Source organism: Antechinus flavipes, chromosome 3 (assembly GCF_016432865.1).
Source record: "Antechinus flavipes isolate AdamAnt ecotype Samford, QLD, Australia chromosome 3, AdamAnt_v2, whole genome shotgun sequence".
NCBI lineage: Eukaryota > Metazoa > Chordata > Mammalia > Dasyuromorphia > Dasyuridae > Antechinus > Antechinus flavipes.
Window position 1 is genome coordinate 604,915,947 of NC_067400.1, and position 25,054 is coordinate 604,941,000.

Sequence of the window (25,054 nt, forward strand, 5' to 3'; positions counted from 1 at the left end):
AATTGACTGGATGGTCAGATCCACTGAGACTTCTGACAAATGGTTCTATGTTTGTTTGGAACCGGAAGCTTCCCAGAGAAAGTGAAGGACTACAGGCTACTGAATATAGCACTATTGAATTTTAATCAGTAACTTGGATAAAGCCATAAATGGAATCTTTTTTATATTTTCCAATGACCTTAAGCTGAGGAGCGATAGCCAATGTGCCAGAATTTAGATCCAAAAATATCTTGACAAGATGAAATTTAGCAGAAATGAAGTATTAATCCTCACAGTTCAGTTAAAAGAAAATCAATTTCCTGAGATCAAGACTGGGAAGGGAAGCATGGTTAGACACCAGCTGATTTGGGATGATCTTCATTAAAAATGCTGGTCCCTATGGGCATCATATTGACTTAAAAAACTACAAATCAGTATTTTTTACACTCCATTGTATTTTCATTTATTTTATTAAATATTTCCTAATTAGATTTCAGTCTGATCAGGTTGCTTTTGAGACTATTATAGGCTGCATACCTCCCACCAGCTGGCTGTTTGATGGCTCTATTTTAATGGACCATAAGCCACGTATGAATCAAATGTGAGAAAGGTAAGCTGGGAAAGCTAATGTGGCCTTAGGCTACAGTAAGAGGTCTGCCTTAATGAGGTAACAGGCCTATTGGCTTCTGTTATGCTTAGGCCACATTTAAAGAGTGAGGTCACTTATTTTTAAGGGGGGGCTTATTTTAGGAGAGACATTGGTAAGCGAGGGAATTTGCAGAGGAAAGCATTCAGGTTGATGAAGGAGGTCTTGCCATCTGAGACCTGGTCACAGGAACTGGGGTTATTCAGCCTGAAGAAGAAATGACAAAGATGAAATGAGCCATTCCTAGAAACAATAGGCTTCTGCCAGGGGTATGCTGGTAGATATTTAACAACCAGCTTCCAAAGGGGAAATGTACTATTGCACACTTTAAAGTTTCATCTGCACCATTAACATTTTCTCCATCATTGTTTTAAATGTAGGTAATCAGCAAAACAATAAGTCAAGCCTGGATTGGTAACATTTCACACTGTGAAAATGTAACAGTTGCCTCTCCAGCTCAGGCTGTCTTCAAAAACATCCCTGGCAGAGGTTGGAGAGCCATATGTTAGGATAGCTAGTGCTTCAGTGGTTAGCTTACAAGGGTCCTGAAGTCAAGAAGATATGAATTCAAATCCAATCTCAGATGTTACCAAGGTGTATAACCCTGAGCAAGTCACTTTATCTCTGCCTCAGTTTCCTCACAGTAAAATAGGAATAATAATTGTATGGACCTCCCAGAATTATTGAGAATCAAATAAGATTGTAATTATAAAGTATTTAACACAATGCCTGACACATGTTATAAAAATGTTAATTATTATTATTACTATTATTGTATATTGTATACATACAACATGGGGGGGAATATAGGTCATAGGCAGGTGGGATTAAATGGCTTCTGAGATCCTTACTACTCCCCCTGACATTCTATGATTCTCTCTGTGTCAAAAGAGTACTAGTATAATAGGATTGTAGACAAGAGAGTGATGTGTGTAGCCTGAAATAATCAAGGCAGGCATATTGGAGGAAGTGGGATTTGAACTTGACCTTAGAGGACACACACACACACACACACACACACCACACACACACACACACACACACACACACACACACACACACACAACCTCAGCAGATAGTGAGCTCCCTCCCAATGAAAGGTTGTCAAGCCATGGGTGGATGACTGCTTTTCAGGAATGTGGTAGAGGGGATTCTTGGTCAGATATGGATTGGACTAGATCAGGAGCTCTTTTTAAAAAGAATAATTTTCTTTTCTTTTTAAAAAATATATGCAATTCCAGAAAGAAGACTATTGTGACTGAATAATGATTACAAGATAGTTTTTTTTTTTATTTTTGTTGTTGTTGTTTACTTAATTGTACATGCTGGATTACTTCCTGTCTAGGATGAAGGGAGGGAGAAAAATTTGGAGCACAAGGTTTTTAGAAGGGTGAATGCTGAAAACTATTTTTGCATGTATTTTGAAACTAAAAAGCTATTGTTATTTTAAAAAATATATGCAAAAATGGTTTTTAACATTCACTCTTGCAAAATCTTGTGCTACAAAAATTTCTCCCTCCCTTTTCCCTCCATTCTCCCCTGCCAAGCAAGTAATCTAAGATAGGTTAAACATGTGCAGTTCTTCTAAACATATTTCCACATTTGTCATGCTGGAAAAATCAGATCAAAAGGGAGGAAATGAGAAAAACAACAAGCAAGCAAACAACAACAAAAAGGTGAAAATGCTATGTTGTGATCCAAACTCAGTCCTGATAGTCCCTTCTCTGAATGCAGATGGTTCCCTTCATCACAAGTCTATTGGAATTGGTCTGAATCACCTCATTATTGAAAACAGCCAAGTTCATCACAGTTGATCATCATATAATCTTGTTGTTGCTATGTACATTGTTCTCTTGGTTCTGCTCACTTCACTTAGCATTAGTTCATATAAGTCTTTACAGGCTTTTCTGAAATCAGCCTGCACATTATTTCTAATAGAACAATAATATTCTATAACATTGATAGACCATAACTTATTCATCCATTCCCCAACTGATGGGCATCCACCCAGTTTCCACTTCCTTGCCACTACAAAAAGGAATGACTTATATCCCCCCCCCCCCATTTTGTACATGTGGGCTCTTTTCCCTTTTTATATAGATCAGGGGTTCTTAATTTGGGGTCCATGGACCCCCTAGTGAGTCCATGGATAAATATCAAGGGGACTTGAATAGGGGGAAATGGCATTTTTATTTTCCTCTGCCTTTGACTTCTTTTGTATTTTTATTTTATGCATTTAAAAATAGGATTCTGAGAAGGGGTCCACAGGTGTCTCCAGACTGATTGCTCAAGGAGTCCAGGACACATGAAAAAGGCTCCAAATCTCTGGAGGTCTCCGAGGTTCCATGTTATTCTGTTTCAGTGATTCACCTTGAGATGTCTTCCAAGATCTAAAGAGCATTATATTTTGGAGGTTGCCTAGAGCTTCTCTCTTCTGCATCTCCCAGGGGAAGAAGGATGCACGGGTGTGCTTCAGTAGAAGAAATATCCTCCCTCGCAAGAGGCATATTTGGTGTTTTTAGGGATTGAGCAGGCAATTTCCAAAGCCTCATTTAATGTCCACAGACCCAGAGCAGAACTGAACGATTTTGCATGGGATGATTCTTTGGCACGGCTGGGAAAATCTGTTGACATTGAAACAAATTGAAAATATTATTTCCCTAGTTTTTAATCACACACACACACGATCTGGCTCTCCGAGGACTTCTGTGGGACTTGGGATCTGGGGATGAGGCTGCCTCGTGGGAGGTTGCCTCTCTTGACATAGATGAGAGGTTTGCAGAAACAGACTAGATTCCCTTCCCATGAAGTCTCCCTAGAGTCTCCTCAGTCACTTGGATGATCTTGACCAAATCCCTTAGGAAACTCCTCCGTTTCCTCTTCTGGAATGGAAGATTTGGACCTGGAATTCATAGGATTACAAGCTACAGAGGACTTTAAAGGCCAGCTGGAGCCCCCTCCTCCAGTTTTATAGATGAAGGAAGCTAAGGTTCATGAACTTTGATTGACTGATTTAACCAAAATCATGCAGCTAGCCTCAGAGGTGGGATTTAATAATAATAGCATTTAAATAAGAACTTGCAAAAATGTTTACAATTATCATCTCCTTTGATTCTCAAAACAACACTGGGAGGTACATGTTATTATTATCATTCCCACTTTACAGATGAGGAAACTGAGGCAGACAGAGATTAAAATGACTTACCTGGTCACACAATTAGTGTCTAAGGACTTTCTGACTCCAGGTCCCCGTTCTAATCATTGCATATCTCTGGCATCTCCCCCCTTGTCCATATTGCTTCCGGGTCTCTTTCAGTTCACCATCCTTTGATCTTTTCATGGGTCAGTAGGGGAAGCATGAGGGAAATCTCAATTGAGGAAGCATGATGGGAATCCCAATTGAAGAAGCATGATGGGAATCCCAATTGGGGAGCATGATGAAAGAGAGTTAGCAGGCAGGGATGAAGAAGGAGGAAATTAAAGATGGGAAGATGCTCCCTCAAGGTCCCTCCCAAGGTCAATGGCCGGGCTGGACATGAGGCCAGTGCTCCTGCTGCTTCCACACTCACATTCAATCATATTTTGAATGCCTGCTGGGTTGCAAGGCTTTTTGCTAACTACCAGTTCTTCCTTCATTATCCTTAATTATCTCTTCATTAATAACCTCCTCATTATCCTAAATAACCTTGGGTGTCCATTTCCTTTTCTAGACAATGAAAAGCCTCAGAGGTGCTTTCAGTGCTAAAGGTCATTCTTTCTTTTTCCTTCCTGCCTTCTTTCCTCTCCTCCTCCCTCCCTCCCTCCCTCTCTCCCTCCTTTCCTTCCTTCCTTCCTTTCCTTTCTCTCTCCCTCCTTTCCTCCTTTCTTCCTTCCTTCCTTCCTTCCTTCCTTCCTTCCTTCCTTCTTTCCTTCCTTCCTTCCTTCCTTCCTTCATTTCTTCTTTCCTTCCTTCCTTCCTCCCTCCCTTCTTTTCTCTCTCTCTCCCTTTTTCCTTCCTTCCTTCCTTCCTTCTTTCCTTCCTTCCTTCCTTCCTTCCTTCCTTCCTTCCTTCCTTCCTACCTTCCTCCTTCCTTCCTTCCTTCCTCCTTCCTTCCTTCTTCCTTTCTTCCTTCCTTCCTTCCTTCCTTCCTACCTTCCTCCTTCCTTCCTTCCTTCCTTCCTTCCTTCCTTCCTTCCTTCCTTCCTTCCTTCCTTCCTTCCTTCCTTCCTTCCTTCCTTCCATTCCTTTCTAGAAGGGACCTTCCCCTCCTATTATTCTCTCCTTACTTAGCCTGGATGCTGCCCGGGAGTGTGAGCAAAGACACTAGCAGTGTATACATCTCACACAATCATGAGATTTCAAAATTTGAGCTGGAAAGAGCCTTAGAGCTCATCTGGTCCAACGCCTGCATCTCACTAATGAGAAACCCAGGTCTGGGGCTAAGGAGCTATTTCAGTGATTCACTCCAAGTTACCTGAGAAGTGACACTTCTGGGGTGGGATGGCACACATCCAGAGCTTGGGAATCACAGCATCTTAGGAACTAGAGCTTAAAGCAGGCCCTCAGAGGCCCTCTGGTTCAATGCCTGAATTTCACCAATGAGGAAACTGGGAACCAGGGAATTGAATGATTTGTTTAAGGTCACCAGGCAGCAAGCAACAAAAGGAAGGATTGGATTCCCGGGCCTGGGGCTCCAAGTTAGCCTTTCCTTTCCATCCTGTGACATCACACCACATGCCAGATACTGTGCTAAGCCCTTGGGATGGAGAAACAGCAACAAAAAAGGAGCAATGCTGGCCCTCGAGGAGCTTACGTGATAGTGGGGATGGAGAAATGCCAAGTGCATAGAACACTATCTAGCAATACATGGGGAGGAGCTGAGCCTGTGATTTCACTGACACAGGGAACTCCGGGCTGAGCAAACCCCATCTCCCAGTGCAGGCTGGTACTTCCTCTGCCAGCTATCACCTGGTAGCTTACTTGGAGCCCCGAGAACTTGCGATGTGCCAGGGGTCATTCACACAGCCATTGTCAAAGGTTGGATTTCAGCCTAAGTCTTCTTAACTTGCAGAATAACTCAGTTCATTGCCTTCCTCCTATTTGTACATTTCTTGTACAGAACTGGTTATTTACACGTTCTCTCTTCCATTAAAGTCTATGCTCTTTGAGGGGAGGGATTGTTCTGTGATTTTATTGCTCTAGATGACAGCAGTACCTTCCAAAGTTGACACTTTCATTTCAGGGTGTCCCCAGGAACCAATCTAGGAGCTTACCTACTGAAGAGAAGACCAGCTCTTCTAAACAAGCCTGGATGAGTCATATGTCTTGGGTTTTATCTGAAACTTCTTCTCCCTCCCCATAATAATTAGCTACGCAGCTGGGCTCCAGCTTATCTTTCTGTGGGACAGGCGTAAAAGGAACTGGCAAGAATCTACATGGGTACCCTCCCCATCCCAGCTGACCCCATCTTCTTTCATCCAAACCTCTAAAAAGTGCCTTCTGAGCAGTAATTAACTGAATTGCTCTCCTGTTAATGAGGAACGTTACAAAACTTCAGAAAGATCTCCAAATGCTTTCTCCTGGCGTGGCTCAGAAAAAAAAAATAAAGTTAGGTCAGGAAGTTTTAAAAAATGCATCCCAAATATGTGTGACTATCTTCCCTAATCTCAGTAGCAATTAAATAAGTCTGCAGAGCAGCGGAGGCCAAGCAGCCAGCTCTCCAGGAAAATAAAAAGTGAGCTGTTTGCTTTGGACATGGCTTCCCCCTAATTATCAGCTCAGGCTGGAGGGTTGGGGCTAACAGGCTGGCCACATTATTTTTCCTTAGGCCAGAGAGTGTTTTCTTTATTTCCAGCAGAGAATGAGATGAAAACATTGAAAAGTTAATGGTCTAAAGAGGGGCAGAGGGAGGGATAAAACCTTGCCAGACTTAGGTACGCGGTGTCTGTTTGCCAAATATAAAAATAGACATTAGCATACCACGTTGTCACACATCCCATAGGGACACCTGGTCTGGGTGGAGCAGTGCTGGATGGTAGAGAACTGAAAAAGATCCCGGAGGCCATCTAATCCAGCCCATTTGTCTTACAGATGGGGAAACTGAGGCCCAGAGAGGGAAGTGATTTAGGAGTCAGCTAGTCTAATCCTCAGACTTGGAGGGATTTGAACCCTGGTCCTAGGGATGCTAAATCTAGCACACTTTCCCAAGAGAGGGAAGAGAGGAGATAAAGAAATGAGGTCAGAAGAGAAGAAAATATAGAGATTGAGATGGGGGAAAGGAGGATAGGCTGACATCACCCTCTGCCTCGCCTCCCACTCAGGGACACCTCTGCCAAAGATGCATCATCCTCTGGTTTTATTGTTTGCTCTGTAAATTCAGCGTTCCGCTCCCCCCAAATCCTTGAGATTAGGAGGCCAAATTGTATCCGTGTGGGACAGAGTTCCTTTCCTGCCTCCTTTTGGTCCCATCTGTTCGGTAGATGGAGTGAGGTGTAAGGCAAAGCATGGCTCCCTTAGTCTTCCCTGAGAGGCAGAGAGTCGCAGGACCAGAAAGTAAGACGCTTGGAGCCAGAGGGGACCTTGGGGGCCAGATGGTCCCTAATTTAGTAACTAGGGCACAGGGAGGTTAAGGGATTGTTCAAGATCACTCAGATAAAACCAACGGAGGGATGATGGTAGTCAGGTCGGGAAGCAGAAGACGTCCTTCCTTCCCTCAGTTGTTGGGGATTGTGGAGAGGGAAGGGGGGGACTGGAGTGACTTTCCCTACCATTTATAATACAGTAAGAAACTGAAAGAAGGAAGAACACCGACCAGTTGTCCCATCAATGGGCAAGGGAGGGGTCTTGGGATTCAAATACATTTACTCCCCACAAGAGGGCAGTACCACCCAAGATTCAGGTCCCACGAACTTTCCCATCCCTCTCTGAGTTCTATGGTTCTAATGCACAGAAAGTATGTTTCTTTCTTTCTTTCTTTTTTTTTTTTTGGGGGGGGGTTGTTTTAATTCATTCTCTCCTTCCTTTGCCTCAAAGTAAAACTGAGTCATTTAGCAGCAATCTATTACTATCTTTTAAGCTCTAATATGGTCCCCCTTGAGTGACTCCATGCTCTTGATATTGGCGGGGTGGGAGTGGAAGGGGGGGGCTTTCCCCAAACTCTTCCAGCCTGCGCCTTCCCATCTTGACCATCATCTACAACTGTTCCACAAGGGGTCTTTTCTAAGTACCAGACACTCTGTGTAAGGTTCCTGGGCGTTCGCACAGCATGTGGGCTTCCCATCGGTGAACTAAAGCAATGTAGTACTGTGGAGCCCACATTGTATTAGATGGTAAAGAGTTCTAATCCTGACTCTGCTCTTTTACTACCTGTATGACTTGGGGCAAGTAATTTCCATTTTCTGGGCCTCAGTTTCCCTGTCTGTCCAAATGAAGAGGCTAAACTAGTTGAGGAGAGAAGAGTGACGTAATAACTTTGAAATCAGAGGACCTAGGTTCAAATATTGGCTCTTCCCTTTCCTAGACATTATAAGAGAGTGAGCTCTTTGAGAGAAGTAACTGTCCCTTGTTCTTTTTTTTTTTTGTCTCCAGCCCTTAGCACAGTGTTGTGCACATAGTAGGCAATCATAGTAAAGACTTACTAAGTGGCAGGTACCTTACTAAGCTCTAAAGATGAAAATTTTAAAAAGAAAGCAAAAAGAACGTTCCCTGCCTTCAAAGAGATTATATTCTAATAGAAAGACAGTCCATAAAAAGAAGCTGGAAAGCAGTGTTGGGGAGAGAGGGGAGGAAGTATGAGAATCCCAGTGGCTAAGTCTAGAAGCTGGTTAGGGTCTTTCCCCATTTTGGGAAAATCTACCAGTGGGAGAAGGAGCCTGCAGGAGTACAGTAGTTCAGAAAGTCAATCATGATTTGTTTGGGCCCTTCTGCAAAACAGAAGTCCCCAAAACACCTCACCAATGGGAAGAACTGTTGACTCGACTGCCTTTGGAACCTTGGACAAGCTACTTTGTGCCTCTGTCTTCAGTTTCCCCATCTGGAAAATGGGAGGTTGGATCTCCAGCTGGTGGAGTTTGGTGACAGTGCAATAAAATGAATTCTGGCTTTAAATTCAAATTACCTGGGCTCTGGAAAATGACCTGTGTCACTTTGGGCAAATCACTTTATCTCTGGGGAGTCACAGCTTCCTCATTTGAAAAAAATGAGGGGGTTGGAAAGGATTTCTCTAAATATATCTTAGTCTCCTCAGCTTCTCAGTCAATCCACTAAGATGATAAGAAGCAGAGAGAGAGCTAATTGGTGTTGCTAGAGGAAGCTTTCTCCCTCGCAGATCCCTCCAGGGGAAAAAATCACAGGTCTGTCCTCTCCATTCCCCAACCTGGTGACATTTACTTATTCACAAGTACTTTACATACATCATCTCAGGGGCAGGGGCTATTTCATTTGTCTTTGTAGCTTTGGGGAGGAGGAAGGATTAGGTAGGTGGCTCCGTGGCTAGAACACCATGAGTTCGGGTCCAGTCTTAGACACTTCCTATTAGCTGTGTGACTTTGGGCAAGTCATTTCACCCTGTTTGACTCGGCTTCCTAATCTGTAAAATGAGTAGGAGAAGGGAATGGGAAACTATTCCAGTATCTCTGCCAAGAAAACCACACATAGGGTCATGAAGCATCAGACATAACTAAAAATGACTGAAAGCTTTAATGCTCAGAGAGCACACTGTAGACCAGAAGGCTCATTGGGTATTGAGACCCTAATAAGCTGTTTTGATTGGTTGACTTCTTTTGTGTCTCAGCACTGCTTTACAGGGTAGGAGCTATTATTATTATTGCAATTTTACCAAAGAAGAAATCGAATCTCAGAGAAATTAGTTCATTTTTCTATGGTCACATAGCTAGTATATGTTTGAACCTAGGTTTCTTTTGACTCCAAGCCCAGTGTTCTTTCCACTCTTCAAGGCTATGCTTATAATCAGAGGAGACTAGATTTCAATCATTGAATAATCCAAGACTACCATATTCTGTGTGTTATGGATAAAAAATCAAGCCAGGTCTGGAATCGAGAGAGATGTGAGTGTTGAGCCAGGAGAGAACAGTCTCCAGTCCAGGAGAGTTGCTTGTTCGGGGTGAAGAGTAGAGAAGGTCTCGGCTTCTGGCCTCCACTTTCCACATCCCTGTGATGAAGAAGAATCTTGTGACCTTTGGGAGGAGAGGGGATCTGGATATTTTGCACTGATGTCCTAGCAGAATCCTTGGGATTACAGGAAGTAGTGGCCACAGTGGAAGCAAGTGCAGAGTGGATGCAATTGGAAGAGGCAGATCCAAGACTCTCAAAAAGCTTAGGAGGAAAGTGAGAACATACCTTGAAAAAGGAGAAAAAGACTTTCAAAAGCCATTACTTCTTGGTCTCTTACATGTGTTCTCTATGTGTATTATGGCTTATGGGAGAGCGTGCCTTAGTTTGGGAAATGCTTTGTACCAACTCTCTCACCATTCTAAATACCTATTTCTGAAGGCGAATTATTGTTTTTCTTTTGTTTTTGCAAGGCAACTGGGGATACGTGACTTGCCCCTCCGGAGGCTAATTAAGTCTGGCTAACTAATGGATAAATTGGGGGGAAGCACACCAGTGGGGGCTTGTAAAATAAAGCACTAGGTAAAAGATTAGAACTCAGAAGGGGAGACACAACGATGGTGGTAGTGTCTTGACATGCAAGGGAATTGGATTTAAGTGAGGCAGGACTGTGCAAAGTCATCAGCCTCCATAGTTATTGGAGTCCCGTGACAAGAAATAGTCCGGGATGACTGGTGACGGAGTAGTTCCCCTTCGGGCACCCAGTTTGTTGATACGGGTGGGGATTGAGAGAGCCCAGTATGTATGGGCTACGTGAGCGTTGGGAGGTTGAATATCTTGGTGACATTATACCGATAATTACCCAATAATGTTTGTCTTAAGTAATATAAACTAGCAGGGGAGAATAGGAAAATCTAGACCAGGAAATGTGTTGTTTTGGTATAATTAGGTAATGGAGCACTCAAACCAAGTTCTGGTTAACTGAGAGTAACCTCATTCAACCATCACCCATTTCCAAAGCATTAGCTTACAATACACTTAATACTAAGAGCTTTCCAAACGTAATTTAATCAGTGCCTTGGGGTCAGGGTAATGAACAGCAGTGATGACTGTACAGCAGATGTACGGAGGTACACATAAAAAAGAGTGCTGGCTAATACAGCTCTCACCATATAAAATTTGGGGATTTGGAGAAGTGAGAGAGAGTGGCTCGTTTTATGAGCCATCAGGAGGGTGGGACACTAATCCACGGAGCACATAATAATCATGGTTTATATTGATATAATGCTGGCGGTGAATTATTTCATTGGATCCCACGGGGAGCGTGTGCGACTGAAGAAGAAGATGGGCGGGTCATGTGATGCAGGTGAGGTATAACCGCCGGACTAAGTGCTCTTCTGATGCCAGGAGAAATGGAGGTGCCTCCTTAACATGTTACTTGAACCTCTGGAGCTGAACTCGTGGGAGAAAGCAGACGGCTGTCGCCCAGGATGGGCTGCCCATTGCCGGGATCGTGGACCTCGGTCGCAGGTGCTACTGTTAGCCCCATGACATAACTGCAAATGTAGAGTTTTAAAAGCATTCTTTTTTAAAGGCTTAGAGAGGGACTCCAAGCTACCTCTCCTGCTGCTTTCATCTCCCAGCCTCTGACATTCTGAGCACGGGAGACAAATGGGACAAATCTCTGTCTTGCCCTGGGGGACCATCTCTCTCGCTGGACTCTTCTTTGAATTTTTTGCAAAATTTAAAATATCAAAGGGACAGTAAGGTAGCTGAACAGGCAGATCTCTCTTTCTGTATGAGAAAGAGGGAAAATGTGTTTGAATTTCAGGTTTTAGACCTGCCAAGGACCCGGGAGTTCAACCAGCCTAGCCCTCTCATTTTGTACTTAGGCCAAAAGGTAGAAAGAGCAGGGATTTGAAGATGAGTTCTTAGACTAGGCAGATATAGCGGTCTCTTCATTATAGCCTAAAAAATTTCCAATGAAAATATATCCAAGGGGTTCTCAGTGTGGTCTGATTTTTTTTTTCTTAAGATATTTTATTTTCTTAAGCGGCCTCTTCCTGGTGAGTTGCCAGAACTGCCTGCCCCTTAAAGAAAACAAATCTGGGGACCTAAGCAGGTTGACAGTTTCTCCCCATCTGGTTTTATTTAGTGGCCTTTTCCATCTGGTTTTGGGCCGTCTCGGGGAGGAGGCATTCAGAGGTGCCCTGGCAGCCTGGCCAGCTGGCAGGGGCTGTGTCATCAAAAGGGCCTGCTTCTATCCCCAATACCCCCATGGTTTCTTCTGTGATGGGAGCCTTATATAGAGAGAAGCCATAGCTGTGTTTGGGGGAGACCAAGAAGGGACACGGAGCCTATCCTGCAAGCTGTGGCCCACATTTACCAAACAGATGGCAAGAGTGTCTGGGGAGCCCGTGTCCAGTCCATCTATTTTATACAGGCTGCTCCCAGGAAAGGAAAGTTTTGCTTTCCTTAGCTGGATAGAAGTTCTTTCCATTATACAGCCCACTACGTGCTTCTTAATTTTCACCTCCTTTTGTATTTTGTATTAATTTGTCTGCAAACATGTTTTTCCCCTTTCCCTCTAATAAAATATATAGAATATATGCCCTCCTTCAGGGCAGACTGTTTTGTTTTTATCTTTGAATCCCCAGTGGCTAAGTCCATTGTGTGACAAGATTTTCCCAGCCCCGACCTATGATTTCATAGTTGTGGGGTGTCCCTTCTTTCCAACGGAGCTGACAAATCTCCTGCGATTTGGTATTCAGCAAACATTTATTAAGTGCCTATTGTATATCAGACACTATAATTGGTTTCTGAGATAAGCCTCAATCCTTGTCTCAAAGAGCTCACATTCTATGGGGAGATAGGGACAATTGTCTTAGGACTAGCTAGATGGTGCAGTGGAAAGTTCTGCTCAAGGTGATCTCAAGGGCTCTGCCAGCTGAAGGATTTTACCCTCCTGGGGTTTGGAACTATCTGGGATCTAGAGGGAGAGCTGGTGGTCACCTGCTCCAAATTAGCTTTATAGGCTCAGAAAATAGAAGGTCACAAACGTAGTAGACAAAAGAGGCAGGGCTCTTTCTGACTCCCATCTGGGCCCTTTCCCCATGGCCAAGCCCTCTCCTAGAGTCTCTAGGTGCTGTCACCTCTTCCTCCAATAGACCCCAGTCCCATTTCCCCACCACCTGTCTTTTATTCTGCTGAATTCTCTAGACAGAGGCCCAAGTTAAAGGGCAGGGAAAGCTAGCTGGGGATCAAGCTCAAAAAATAATTGCTGAGTAGAATAATAATCCCTAACATTTATATAGCACCTGCATACTGTGCTAAATTGTTGTTTGGTTATGTCCAACTCTTCCTGATCCCATTTGGGGTTTTCTTGGCAGAGAGACTGGAGTGATTTGCCATTTCCTTCTCCGGTCCATTTTACAAATGGGGAAACCGAGGCAAACAGAGTTAAAGTGACTTCTCCAAGTCACATAGCTAGGAAGTGTCTGAGATTGGATTTGAATTGAGCTCTTCCTGACTCCAGACCTGATACTCTATCCACTGAGCCACCTCCCTACTTTCCATTAATATTTACAAACATCATCTCATTTGATCCTCACAACAACCTTGGAAGGTAGATGCTGCTATAAACACCCTATCCCCATTTTATAGTTGAAGAAACAAGGCAAAGAGTGGTAAAGTGACTTGTCCAATAATACGTAGCTAATAAGGGATACATATGTACTTTTTTCTGTTAGAATTGAAATTATAATTGTAGCTTTTGGTGGTCATGATTTTATTAAGCCTCAGTTTTTTTCATCTTAAAATGGAGAGAAGGTGTTATTATTATCTCAATTTTACATATGAAAAAACTGTATTATTTAAATAATAGAACCTACCTGATAGGGTTGTTGTGAGGCTCAAATGAAATGTCTATAAAACACTTTGGAAACATGAAAGTACTATCGAAATGACAACTAGGTGGCGCACTGGCTATAGCGCTGGACCTGAGACCTGGAGTTCTAAGTAACTAAGATCTGAGTTCAAATTCTCCCTCAGACATTAGTTGTGTGATGGTAAACAAGTCATTTATCTTGTGCCTCAATTTCCTCACCTGTAAAATGGGGACAATAATAAGATGAGATGTTTGTAAAACACTTGTAAACCTTAAAGCACTGCAGAAATATTGGCAATTATTACAATGATCTCTGCACGGGCTCTGGTCTGCTGGAGAATGAGCCAGATCTGGGGATCAGTAAATTTCAGTTCAAATCCTGGCTCTGTCGCATCTGTGTGACTCTGGGAAAATCAGGACCTTTTGGATTTGCCTGAGTTCTCTCATCTGTAAGATCAAGCTTATTGGAGCCAGTGGGCTCCTATGTCCCTGGTTCCAGGTCTAGATTTTCTGTTTTTGGCAAGAAGGGGAAGAAAGGTTGGAAGGGAGCAAGCATTTATTAAGTGCCTATTATATGCACTCTGCAAATATTATCATGATCGCTAATGTCTTTCTCTCTAAGGTTTACTTTGCTTCTGCTTTGCATTCAACTTGTACCAACCTGTACTTTGCAGATTTGAATTTGAATGTTAGCTGTCTGAAGGCAGAGCTTCTTTTGCTTTTTCTTTACTTAGGACTTTTAGTGCTTAGCATAGTCTCTGATATACAATAGACCCCTAATAAATGCTTGTAGGTTGGTTCATTGAGTTTATGAGCTTCCTGTCTTTCCCTCCTTCTGATAGCAGTCTCTCCATCTTTGCTTTCCATGTTTCTGTCTCTGGGGGTCATCTCTGACCCTTTCTGGATCTTTAATCTCAATGGGTTCCCAAATCAGGCTGCTCCACCTCTACAACATCTCCAGCCTCTATCTCTTTCTCTTGATCCATCTTGACATCACCTTAACTCCCTACCACCAGCATGGCCGACCCCATGAACTTAGCAGGTCTTTCACTCTCCACTTTCTGTCCCCATTGCATCTGCTCTTCCTGCCAGGCTAATTGTTTTGAAAATGATAAGTTTGTATTGTTATCTTTTATTTTTATTGTTGTCTAGTTGCATGTGGCTCTTCATGAGCCTGTGAACAACAGCACACCAACGATGGAGTCCTTGGTAAAGATACTGGAGTAGTTGGCTGTTTCCTTCTCCAGTGGATTAAGGTAAACACAAGCTAAGTGACATGCTCACGATCACAAAGTTAAATGTCAGAGGCCACATTTGAACTTGAGTCTTCCTGGCTCCATGACTGTGTTCTGAGCCACCTAGTTGTCTTTGCATGGAATGGAGAGGAATGTTTAAATTTTTTTTCTGTATTTTATTATTTATTATTTCATGTCTCTGTGACCTGCATAAGTATGTTGTGTTAGCCAATATTTACTTCAACTTTAGATATATTTACTTAACCTGAAATGATGACATTTATCACTATTCAATGTCATCAATATTTAGTCTATTGGTTGAATGTTGTTAGCTTAGTCATCTAAATTTTGAAGGTCTGTTGGCACCCATGTCTAACATTCAATTAAGGGGAGAGGGCACCTATTTTCTCAATGCTCCCCAACCTATGATGTAATCCTTTGTAACCAAACCTATAAAACTGTATATCTTTCCTAATTCTTTAGCCCTCCTACCACGAGCTTTCTCTTTCTTATCTCCTGATGGGACGGCTTATCCTCCGGAGGTTTTCAATAAACAACTTTTCTGCTTTTTACTGAATGATCTCTGAGTAGTCATTTTGGGTAAGGGTCTTCTATCCCTCCCATCTTCAATGGAAACAAGGGAATTGATTTTCCCAGAATCTACAGCTAGTAAGTATCTAAGGTCAGAATTTGAATTTGGATCCTTCTGCTCTAGCACTCAGCACTAACCACTAAGAATCTAGCTGTCCCATTTTTTGTTTTACATTACTACTATTTCTTGATGTGTTCCTTCCACCAGCAAAACCAACAAGGACATGAATAATTCTGATAGCACATACAATATTCTACACCCTTCAAAGAAGGCAGGAAGATACATTTAAAAGGTAGGAAGATAATTTTTTTCTGGCATCTTCTTGGGGGGAAAGAGTAAAGCTTACAGACTCAGTCACACTGTGCCTCTGCTCAGAGACCTTTGTTGGCCCTGGAGTAAACTTTAGGTTTCTTTCCAGGCATTTTAGTTTTTCAATAATATGATACCATCCTTACTTTCTTCCCTTATCTCATATCCTTCCTCTTCATGTTCCAGTCTTTCTGAATGTGTACTGTGTTCTTAAAGCTTTTCCTCTGACTGTACCCTATATCTGGAATATTCCCTCCCTCCATAGTTGTTAAATCCTAGTCATCTTTAAAAACCCAATCAAAATGTCTCTTCTTATAGGAAATCTTCCCTGATTGCTCCCCATGAAACAATGGATCAGTGGCAGCGATCTTTATTGGGCCATTAATATCTTTTCCTTTTCCTCCCATCACATTTCGTTTCACATCTCCCCAGTGCATTTAACTTCACATAGAAGAAGGACCTGAAGGGCCATCTAATTCAACCTCAAAGTGAAAAGGAATCCTCTCCATGAAATACCTGACAAGTGGCCACCCACTCTCTACTTGAAGCCCTCCAATGTAGAACACACCCATCCTTACCTCAAGCAGCCCATCCCACTTTTGATTATTAGGAAGTTTCCTTTACCACAGATCATCAGCTGTACTTTGTTCTGTCCTCTCTGGCCAAGCAGGTCAAGGATCATTTATCTTCCCAGGAATAGCTCTTCCATTATTTCATCTCCTCTTTCCCAAGTTAAACATCCCTCAGGTTCCTTTAACTCTTATGGGATAAACCCACTTTTTCTGATCCTGGTTACTAAAGCCTCTGGGCGTGTTTCAGGGTCTTTTCTAAAACCTAGTACCCAGAACTGGAGGCAAGAGAACCTCAGCTGTATAGCTGGAAAGGCAGCTGATCCATCCCCTCTAATATCTAGCAGGACCTCTGATTTTTGAGTCCATGCTTCTTGTCCATGCTTGAGCCCATCCATCCCAGATCCATGCTCCAGATGCTGTTGCCCAGAACAGCAGTGGGTTCCCTCTCTACTCCCCAAAGCTCTGCCTCTCTTTAATGGAATCTGTGACTAAGCTTGGTTTTTTGTTTAGTTTGTTTTCATTTTCATTTTTATTTTTATTTTTGTTTTCTGGCCTCCTTTCCTAATTGACCCTGTCGTGTAATATATTACAATTATCTGCCTCTGTCTTATCTTTCTCCTGCTGTGAACTGCGGGAGGGCAGGGACCACATTTTATCTAAGCTCAGTTAACTCCCCCAGGGCCAAGCACAGTTTAACTGATGTTTGTTGAATGAGGTTTTTAAAAGTCATACGGTGTAGTTGAAAGACAAATATAAATGATTGTTGATTCACTAAATCAAGGCAGGGTTTTAGGTTGGCTGGGTGAGCTGCCATTATCACAGATTATTGTCACTTGGATTTGGGACCCATCCATCAAGCATTTATTAAGTGACTACTGTGTGCTTGGTATTGGCCATACAAAGATAAAAATATAAGTCTCCCCCCTCACTCAAGCTACAGAAGGTTCAGCTTCTGAAATGCCCCGATTCTCAACCTTGCTCCTCAAAAAACCCAACAGCACCCCAAAACTGATTTAAAAGAAGAGAAATTAATAAACTAGAAACAGACTTCTGGCTTGGAGTATGTGCATCTGCTCTGGCCCAGGCTGCTATGATGTGTGTTGCAGGTGGGGCTCCCCTCACCCCAAGCTATAAGTTGCCAAGAAAAGTCAGAACAGAAACAATCACAAAAATGCCTATGGTGTTCTTGGCTTTGGACCGCATTTGTGATATGGGAAAGAGAAAGAAACGGGATTTATTATTTTGAGGGGGGAGAAGAGGGGAGCAGAAGCGACCAGCAAAGGGGCAACCAGGGGACAGGTTGGGCTGTAAAAGGGTAGGAAGCCTCTGAGGTCAGAGGGTGAGGTCTATGGGTAATAACACAGACCCCAAATTCCCCACAACGCTTGAATATGGGGAGAGAAAACAGTCTGGTTTTTATCTACAGGGGGGAAAGGGTGATGAGAAGGCGCGGAAGACGAGACCGGTCGGCTTGGGCCTGGACAACGATGGCTCGGGGGTCTGCAGCCACTTTCAGTGCATCTAGCAATCCCCACATCGCTCCTGTAACTGCCTGCTTCTGGTGAGTGGGATGGGGTGGGGGGGATGCTTTCCTTCCTTCTCCCCCGCAGGCTGGACTGGGTAGAGCTCGACCGGTACTGGCTGGCTGTCAGTGTCTAGTCGACCTGTGGAAAAGCTGCAGAGGTTGGGGGCGGGCGGGTGCCCCGAGCTCCCAGAAAAACGAGGGGGGTGGGGCTGGGGGGTGTGGCCAAACCTCCTGCCGCCAGGATCGGGGTGGGGAGCGGAGGGAAGGAGGCAGCCAGATGGTGCACTGAGGGTTAATGGGAACCTCTCTCTGGCTCTGGTGGGAATAGCGCCTATTATCGGGGGCGGATCTCGGCGCGCAGGTCTCCGGGGTACGCCCCCCACCCCAATCTCTCTTAAAGGGCTGGCGGCAAGCGGCTGCTCGCGTTTGCGTCTCCGGTGGCCAACCGGGACCTTCCTCACCTGCAATCCCGAGGCGTTGGCGGCCTCCTCGGAGCCCGGGGCCCCGGAGGTTCAGTTCCCGAGCTTGGTTCGGAAGGATTTGCCGCGGAAGTCGGTGAGGGGTAGACCGGGGGGCTGTCCAAGCGAGTCCACGGCGGAGCGGACGCTGCGAGCCGGTACTCCGCCGGTGCGCCCGGCCCGCGGCTCACGTGGAGGCGCCCGTTTGTCTCCCCCACCACCCCAAACTCAGCCCTCCCGCTGTGGGACCTCCTGGCCGGAGGATCGGGGCCAGAAGGGGTAAGAAGCTGGGCAAGATGCCCGCCTTCTAAAGCAGCCCAAACTTCCTGGAGCGAGCTCCTGGGGACTCGGAGCATCCCCGTAACCTGAAGAGGCAGACATGGAGTTAGCCGTCCCCGTCGTGGCCCTGGCCCTGCTCCTGGCCGCAGCGCCCTTTCCTCCGACCCGCGGGAGCCAGCTTCAGCCCCGCATGTGAGTAGGAACCGGGCAGGAGTGGAGGGGGGGTGGGTTCGGAGCCGAGATCGGGTTGGCGCAGCGACTGGGGTAGGAGTCGGCGCACCCCGCCTCTATCCCGGTACTGGCTGCTCCTCTCTCCCGGAGAGCAGCTCTATTCTGTCTCTAGTTCCCGAGCTCCGGGAGGAGGGGGTTGCTCCCCGATTCCCCAGCCAGGACGTAGTTGGGGTTGGGGCTGGATCAGGGAGGGCGCGCCCCAAGGCTGGCAGCCTAGGGGTCTCAGGGGCCATCTCTCTGCCCCTTCTTTCCGAAGCCCTGGGAAAAACAGCGGCTGCTCCCCGCCCCATTCGGGCCAGTGGTTGCCCAGCGCCGGAGAAAGCGACCCCAGAAAAGTTTGGCCTCCAACTGCACGAAGAACAACGGGCTTTTTAGCTTTGCCCTGTTGCGGCGGTCTGGGGCAAAGGCTCAGCCTTGGCGTGCCCGCTCTCCTGGGATACTCTGGGGTTCACATCCTCCTTTTTTGCTGGGCCCCTTCCCTTGTTTCCTCGGCCTGCCCCTAGTTTGTCTACTACGCGAGGAATTGGGGCGGGGGTTGTGTGTATGAATGCCATGCCCTTGTCCTGGCATTCAGCGGGAGCGCGGAAGTCTCAGTCCCTCTCCGGTGGATGGTGTGCATACTTTAAAACACAAACTGCTGGAGAGCTTCGACCCTCCCCCCACTTCTCTCCCTCCCCCATTTCTCCCCCCCCCCCCAGAGTCCGAGGCTGGGATTGATGAGTGACTCCGGGCTATATACCCCTTCATTTTCCCCTTTTTCTCCCCTCTTCTCTCCCCCCGCCTTGACTCGGGGGATGCAAACCCTGAAAGGGAAGAAATGCCCTCTTCTTTCATCCTATTCGCCACGGTTCCCCTGGTGGTTCTGTTGTGGCTTTATTGTCAAACGGTTGCACTCTAGGTAGGGCTGCCTGGTTTGAGTCTGGAGTCGGGATTCAGAGCAGCGCCAGGGAGCTGAATGGCAGAAGGGGATTTAGCCAATTGATCCCCCAGCAGGCCTGGCTGGCAGGCCTGCCCAAGCCCCCAGCCCTTGCAGGCTGGCCGGGGACTTCCTCCCATCCTTTCCACATGGGGCTCATCGGGGCCACAGTGATAGAGAGATGTTTGAAGAAGACCCAGGGGAAAGGTTCCAGCCCAGTCTTCCTCCTTAAAGAGAAGCTGCTTAGGGAAGGAGAAAGAGAGATGATCTTGGAACAACAGAGGGACCCCAGTTCCTTTGATTTTTAAAAGGGACCATCCACTTAGAGCTCATTTTACAAATAAAGAAAGAGATTTTCTGCAGATTGATTTGAGTTATCCAGGGTCAGACAAGGATTAGTTCAGTGCCATGAACTGAGCATTTAATGAACGCTTGTCGATTTGATTTAAGTTGTTAAGTAGCAGTGTGGGAATTGGAAAGAATGACCTCTGACTGCAATTGCACCATACTTTCCCTTCCTTTCTAGCTATGTGTTCACTATAAATCACTTCCTCTCTCAGAACCTCAGTTTCCAGAATTGTAAAATGGAGATAATACCAATACTCTCTCCTCTCCTAATGTTGTGTGAGTAAAAATGACTTCTGGTCTTAAAATGCTATATAAAAGTATTATTCAGTATAATTGAGTCTCTTAAGGAAAGACTAATTCAGTGGTTTTGAGATAAGAGAACCTGGTTCAGATCTCAACTCTTACCTAAGTAGCGTTTACCTACAGCCTCTTTATGACCTTCTGGGGTCCCTTCCCTATTCTGGTGATCCTTAGTTTCTTCGTTGACCCACTGAGGGAAGTTGACTCTTTCCATGGTGTCAAACTGAAAAAAAGATGGGGGCACTAAGTCTTATAAAAAGATACTTGTGGGCCACATACTGACTTAGAAAACCAGATGTGCTTATATGTTTCCTTAAAAACACCCCATCAACATATTAAAGTTAAATGGGAACTACATTTTAATCTGGTTTGGGTGCACTTGGGAGTGTCGTTGCCTTTAAACTGGAACACCTATAAGGTCATATCAGTAATAAATCCTGTGATGTCTGCCAATGAGGGCATTCGATGCTTGGAATGGGCATTTGTCTGTCTTTTCTTCTGATCAACTTTTTTAATGATCCCAGTTTTGAGAGACAAGCACCTGGAAGATTATATGTTTGATGCTGATGGTCCTGCTCTTTTAGAATGATAGCTTCTCTGTGGGATCCAGGGGAAGGGGATAGGGCAAAAGGGATTGACCTGAAAGGGTTTTGCTTGATACAGAATGATCTAGATTCTTCAAAGGATGGGACATTTCCAAAACCCTTACTAAGTTTAATTATCTATACGCTTGGGGAAAGATCAGATTGGGAGATTATAGATCTAGGGCTGGCAGGAACTTTAAAGGTCATCTGGATCAATCCTCTCCCCATTTTACAGATGAGGAGACTGAGAGAAAAATGGAAGCAAAATGAGTTGCTTAAGGTCACTAGTGGCTGTGTGGGGATTTAATTGCCATTCCTCTGACTCCAAATCTTTGACTGATCCCTGACTCCCATACTCTGGGACTGTTACCTAAGAACTTAATGCTAGACCTGGAAAGGTCCATTTTTTAAGATCATTGGTCACAGACCTGACCTTATAAAAGGAAATAGAAGAAGGCAGAGAGGGACTTGGTCTTAGTGTTGCCTATACTAGCATTCCCCCTACTACCAAATGTTTCTCAAGCTGCCATTGTCTGGGGGTTTAGGGGAAGGGGAGGGAAGAAGACTAGCTGATAGGTCTGTGGTCCTTTAAAGTTTGCAAAGGGCTTTACATATATGATCTCATTTGAACCTCACAATGACCTTCTGAGTGTTTACTCCATTTAATGGACAAAAAGATAAAGATTGAGAAAAGCTGACTTGTTTATACCTTATAGTAGCAGGTTTGTTACAGAAGTCTTAGAAGGGTAGTTATAATCTCACAGTTTTAAACCAAGAATCCCTTGGAGCTCTGAACTCTTAAATTTCTGGGCAATCCATTTCTCATTTTTTTTTTTTTAGAAATAGAGTCCCACAGCTTCAACTGCACTCCACTGAGGGAATTACATGATAGGTTTCTGTTGGATTCCCCTTCCTACTTCAGTTATTTAAAGTGAATCTATCAAGAAACACTTGCTCTCTGTGCTCCCAAGTGGGATGAGTTTACTTGGAATGTCACCAAAGTCCCAATTTGGAAAGGCTGTTTTGGAAATTGGAAGTAAATGGTCTCGGGGTATTCTTGACCAACTTTTTAATTTGTTTTGGCTTTCCACCCTCATTCCTCCTCAAAAACCTTTTGCAAAAGGAATCATCCTATCATAGTTAAACCTGAAAGAGACCTCAGAGATCACCTAATTCCATCCCTGTTATTATTTTTATAGAATAGAGCTTGACTCATTGCCCAAGACCACAGAGGTAGCAAGTGGCAAAGGGAAGGTTGTGAACTTGGGTCAACTCTATTTCTATTATACTTATTGCCTTGCCCAGACACAATCCTTTTAGAATGAACACTGAATTCTGCTGTCAGACTGCGTCCTGCTGTCTTCCCTTTCTTGATCACATTTCTAAGGTCATGTTATTACTTCCTCACATGGTTCTCATAAGTTCTTTATTGTTATTATTTTTAAAAGATTATCAGGGTCTTTTGTTGTTATATAGTTCTAATTTCCAAATAAAATATTTTATCAGAAAGTTCTATCTTGTAGCAAGGAATAAAAAGAGGAGGGGGAGAAATGCAGTTCACTAAAATTAACTGAATTGGACAGAGCATGCCATGTTTTGTACCCATAGTCTCCCTCCCGTGCAAAGAAGAAGATTTATCACTCTTTGTTTTTGTTTTTTCTTTTCACAAAGTTGTAGCCATTGTATATATTTAATTCCTGTGCCTGTTTATTTCATTTTGCATGGAGGAGGGGTGTGGAGAAGCGAAGGGAATAAACATTTATAAAGAGCCTATACTTTGTAAATATTATCTCATTTGATTCTCTCAACAACCCTTTGAGGTAGGTAATATTGTTGCTAAGTCTTTTTTTTCATCATGTTGCTCTCTCTTTTAACCTCATTTGGGGTTTTCTTGGCAAAGATACTAAAATGATTTGCCAATTTCTTTTTTAGCTCTTTTTACAAATGAGGAAATTGAGGCAATTAGGCTTAAATGACTTGCCCAGGATCATACATCTATTATTTGAGGCTGGATTTGGACTCAAATTTTACTGATTTTAGGGGCCCAGCACTCTATCCTCAACTACCTAGTTTATAAACGTTTTTATTCTTCTCTGTATTTCTTATTATTATAATGTCCCACAATGCCAGAATTTTTCCATTACCTTTATGTATTATAGTTTGCTCACTCGTTTCTGAAGCAATAGTTGAATACTTTATTTCCAATTTTTTGGATGCCATAAAAAGAGGCTCAATAAATATTTTGATGTACATGGTTCTCATCATTTCTACGTTAGTAACCAGTTCCTTCTCACTGGTCCTTTTGAAGGATGAAATTGCCTTTACAGCAGGCCAAGAATTTATTAGCTGCTTGGCTTTTGGCAGTGACATCGCTCCAACAGATGCCTAGATAATTGAAGCCCCATCCATGCTCTGGCTTGCTTCCAAGTATATGAACTATTTCTTCAATCCCTCATCTATTTCTTCCTCCTGTTCTGGTGGTCTGCTGACTATTCCCATCAGGGTATCATTTCTGTTTCTGCATCTGTCCATCTTTACCCAACTACTGTACTATTCACTCTGCTTCCTGGATTTTCTTGGTATTTTCTTCTCTGGTGTGATTCTTCTTCTTCTTCTTCTTCTTCTTCTTCTTCTTCTTCTTCTTCTTCTTCTTCTTCTTCTTCTTCTTCTTCTTCTTCTTCTCCTTCTCCTTCTCCTTCTCCTTCTTCTTCTTCTTCTCCTTCTCCTTCTCCTTCTCCTTCTCCTTCTCCTTCTCCTTCTCCTTCTCCTTCTCCTTCTCCTTCTCCTTCTCCTTCTCCTTCTCCTTCTCCTTCTCCTTCTTCTTCTTCTTCTTCTTCTTCTTCTTCTCTGAGGCATTTGGGGTTAAGTGACTTACCCAGGGTCACACATTTAGGAAGTATTAAGTGACTGAGGCCACATTTGAACTCAGGTCCACCTGACTTCAGGGCTGGTGCTCTATCCACTGCGCCACCCAATTGCCCCCGGTGTTACTCTTCTTGAGAGAATATGTTAGAGCAGGGATTCTTTAATCTTTTGTGCATAGAGGGTCACAGACAGTAGGGAACCTTGGGTAGGTATAAGACCCTTTATTCCAGTAAAAGGAACCCTGATGATGTGTCTGCTTTGGCTCCCCATTCCCCCTAGGGGTGTCTAGGCCTTCCTGAGACAGGGGCGTGACATCCTGTGTTGTAAGTAAAGCAGAGTTATAATAAAGTAGCAAGGAGACATCTGTACACAATAGCAAGTTGTTTATGTGGTCCCACATGCACAGTATATAGTTAGTGAATGTGCAGTGTGCTATAATTATGTAAGGGTATTAGAGTGTATAAGGTTGAGAGAATTTTAAATAAATGAACTTCTTCTGTTTGACCATCTTTGTGCGTTCCATCCCTTCACTCCTCACCTGTGATCAGGATTCGAGCAGGTACCGAACTCCTCCAGTGAGCAGGTCCAGACATTGTGGGTCATGCATTCTTTTGGCAATCTGAAGGCTGTGAACTCCTTCTGAGAATAGTTTTTTAAATGCAAAAAATTAAATACATAGGGTTACAAAGAAAACCAATTATGGTGAACTATAGCTATCAAAACATTTTTTTGGAAAACCAAGTTTATTATACCTAAAGGGCAATCCAACTGTGCATACTTTTTTTTTAATTATAGCTTTTTATTTACAAAACATATGCATGAGTAATTTTTCAATATTGACCCTTGCAAAAACTTTTGTTCCAACTTTTCCCCTCCTTCCCACCCCCTTCCCTAGATGGCAAGTAGACCCATACATGTTAAATATTTTAAAGTATATGTTAAATATAATATATGTATACATATTTATACAATTATCTTGCTCAACTGTGCATACTTTTGATCCAGTAATATGACTACTACATCTGTCTCCCAAAGAGATTTTTTTTAAATGGGAAAAGATCTATTTGCACAAAAATATTTATAGCAATTTTTTTGTGATGACAAAGAATTGGAAATTAAGGGGATGCCCACCAATTGCAGAATAGCCGGCCAAGTTGTAATATAGGATTATTATAGAATACTATTATGCTGTAAGAAATGGTGAGTAGGATGGCTTCAGAAAAGCCTGCGGGGACTTACATAAGTCCAAAAAAATGAAGTGAGCAGAACCACGTGGATTT

The 25,054-nt window shown here is 43.8% G+C and overlaps 1 protein-coding gene across 1 annotated transcript in view; it reads left to right on the forward strand.

Moving 5' to 3' along the window:
- The first annotated feature begins 18,334 nt into the window (after positions 1-18,334).
- The window catches only part of MEGF6 (multiple EGF like domains 6), a 388,067-nt gene continuing 381,347 nt past the window's right edge, over positions 18,335-25,054 (forward strand). Inside the window, exon 1 of the mRNA XM_051988745.1 lies at positions 18,335-18,722. Coding sequence (XP_051844705.1) covers positions 18,631-18,722 — 92 coding nt within the window. The 5' untranslated portion in view covers positions 18,335-18,630. The remainder of the gene's footprint in view (positions 18,723-25,054) is intronic.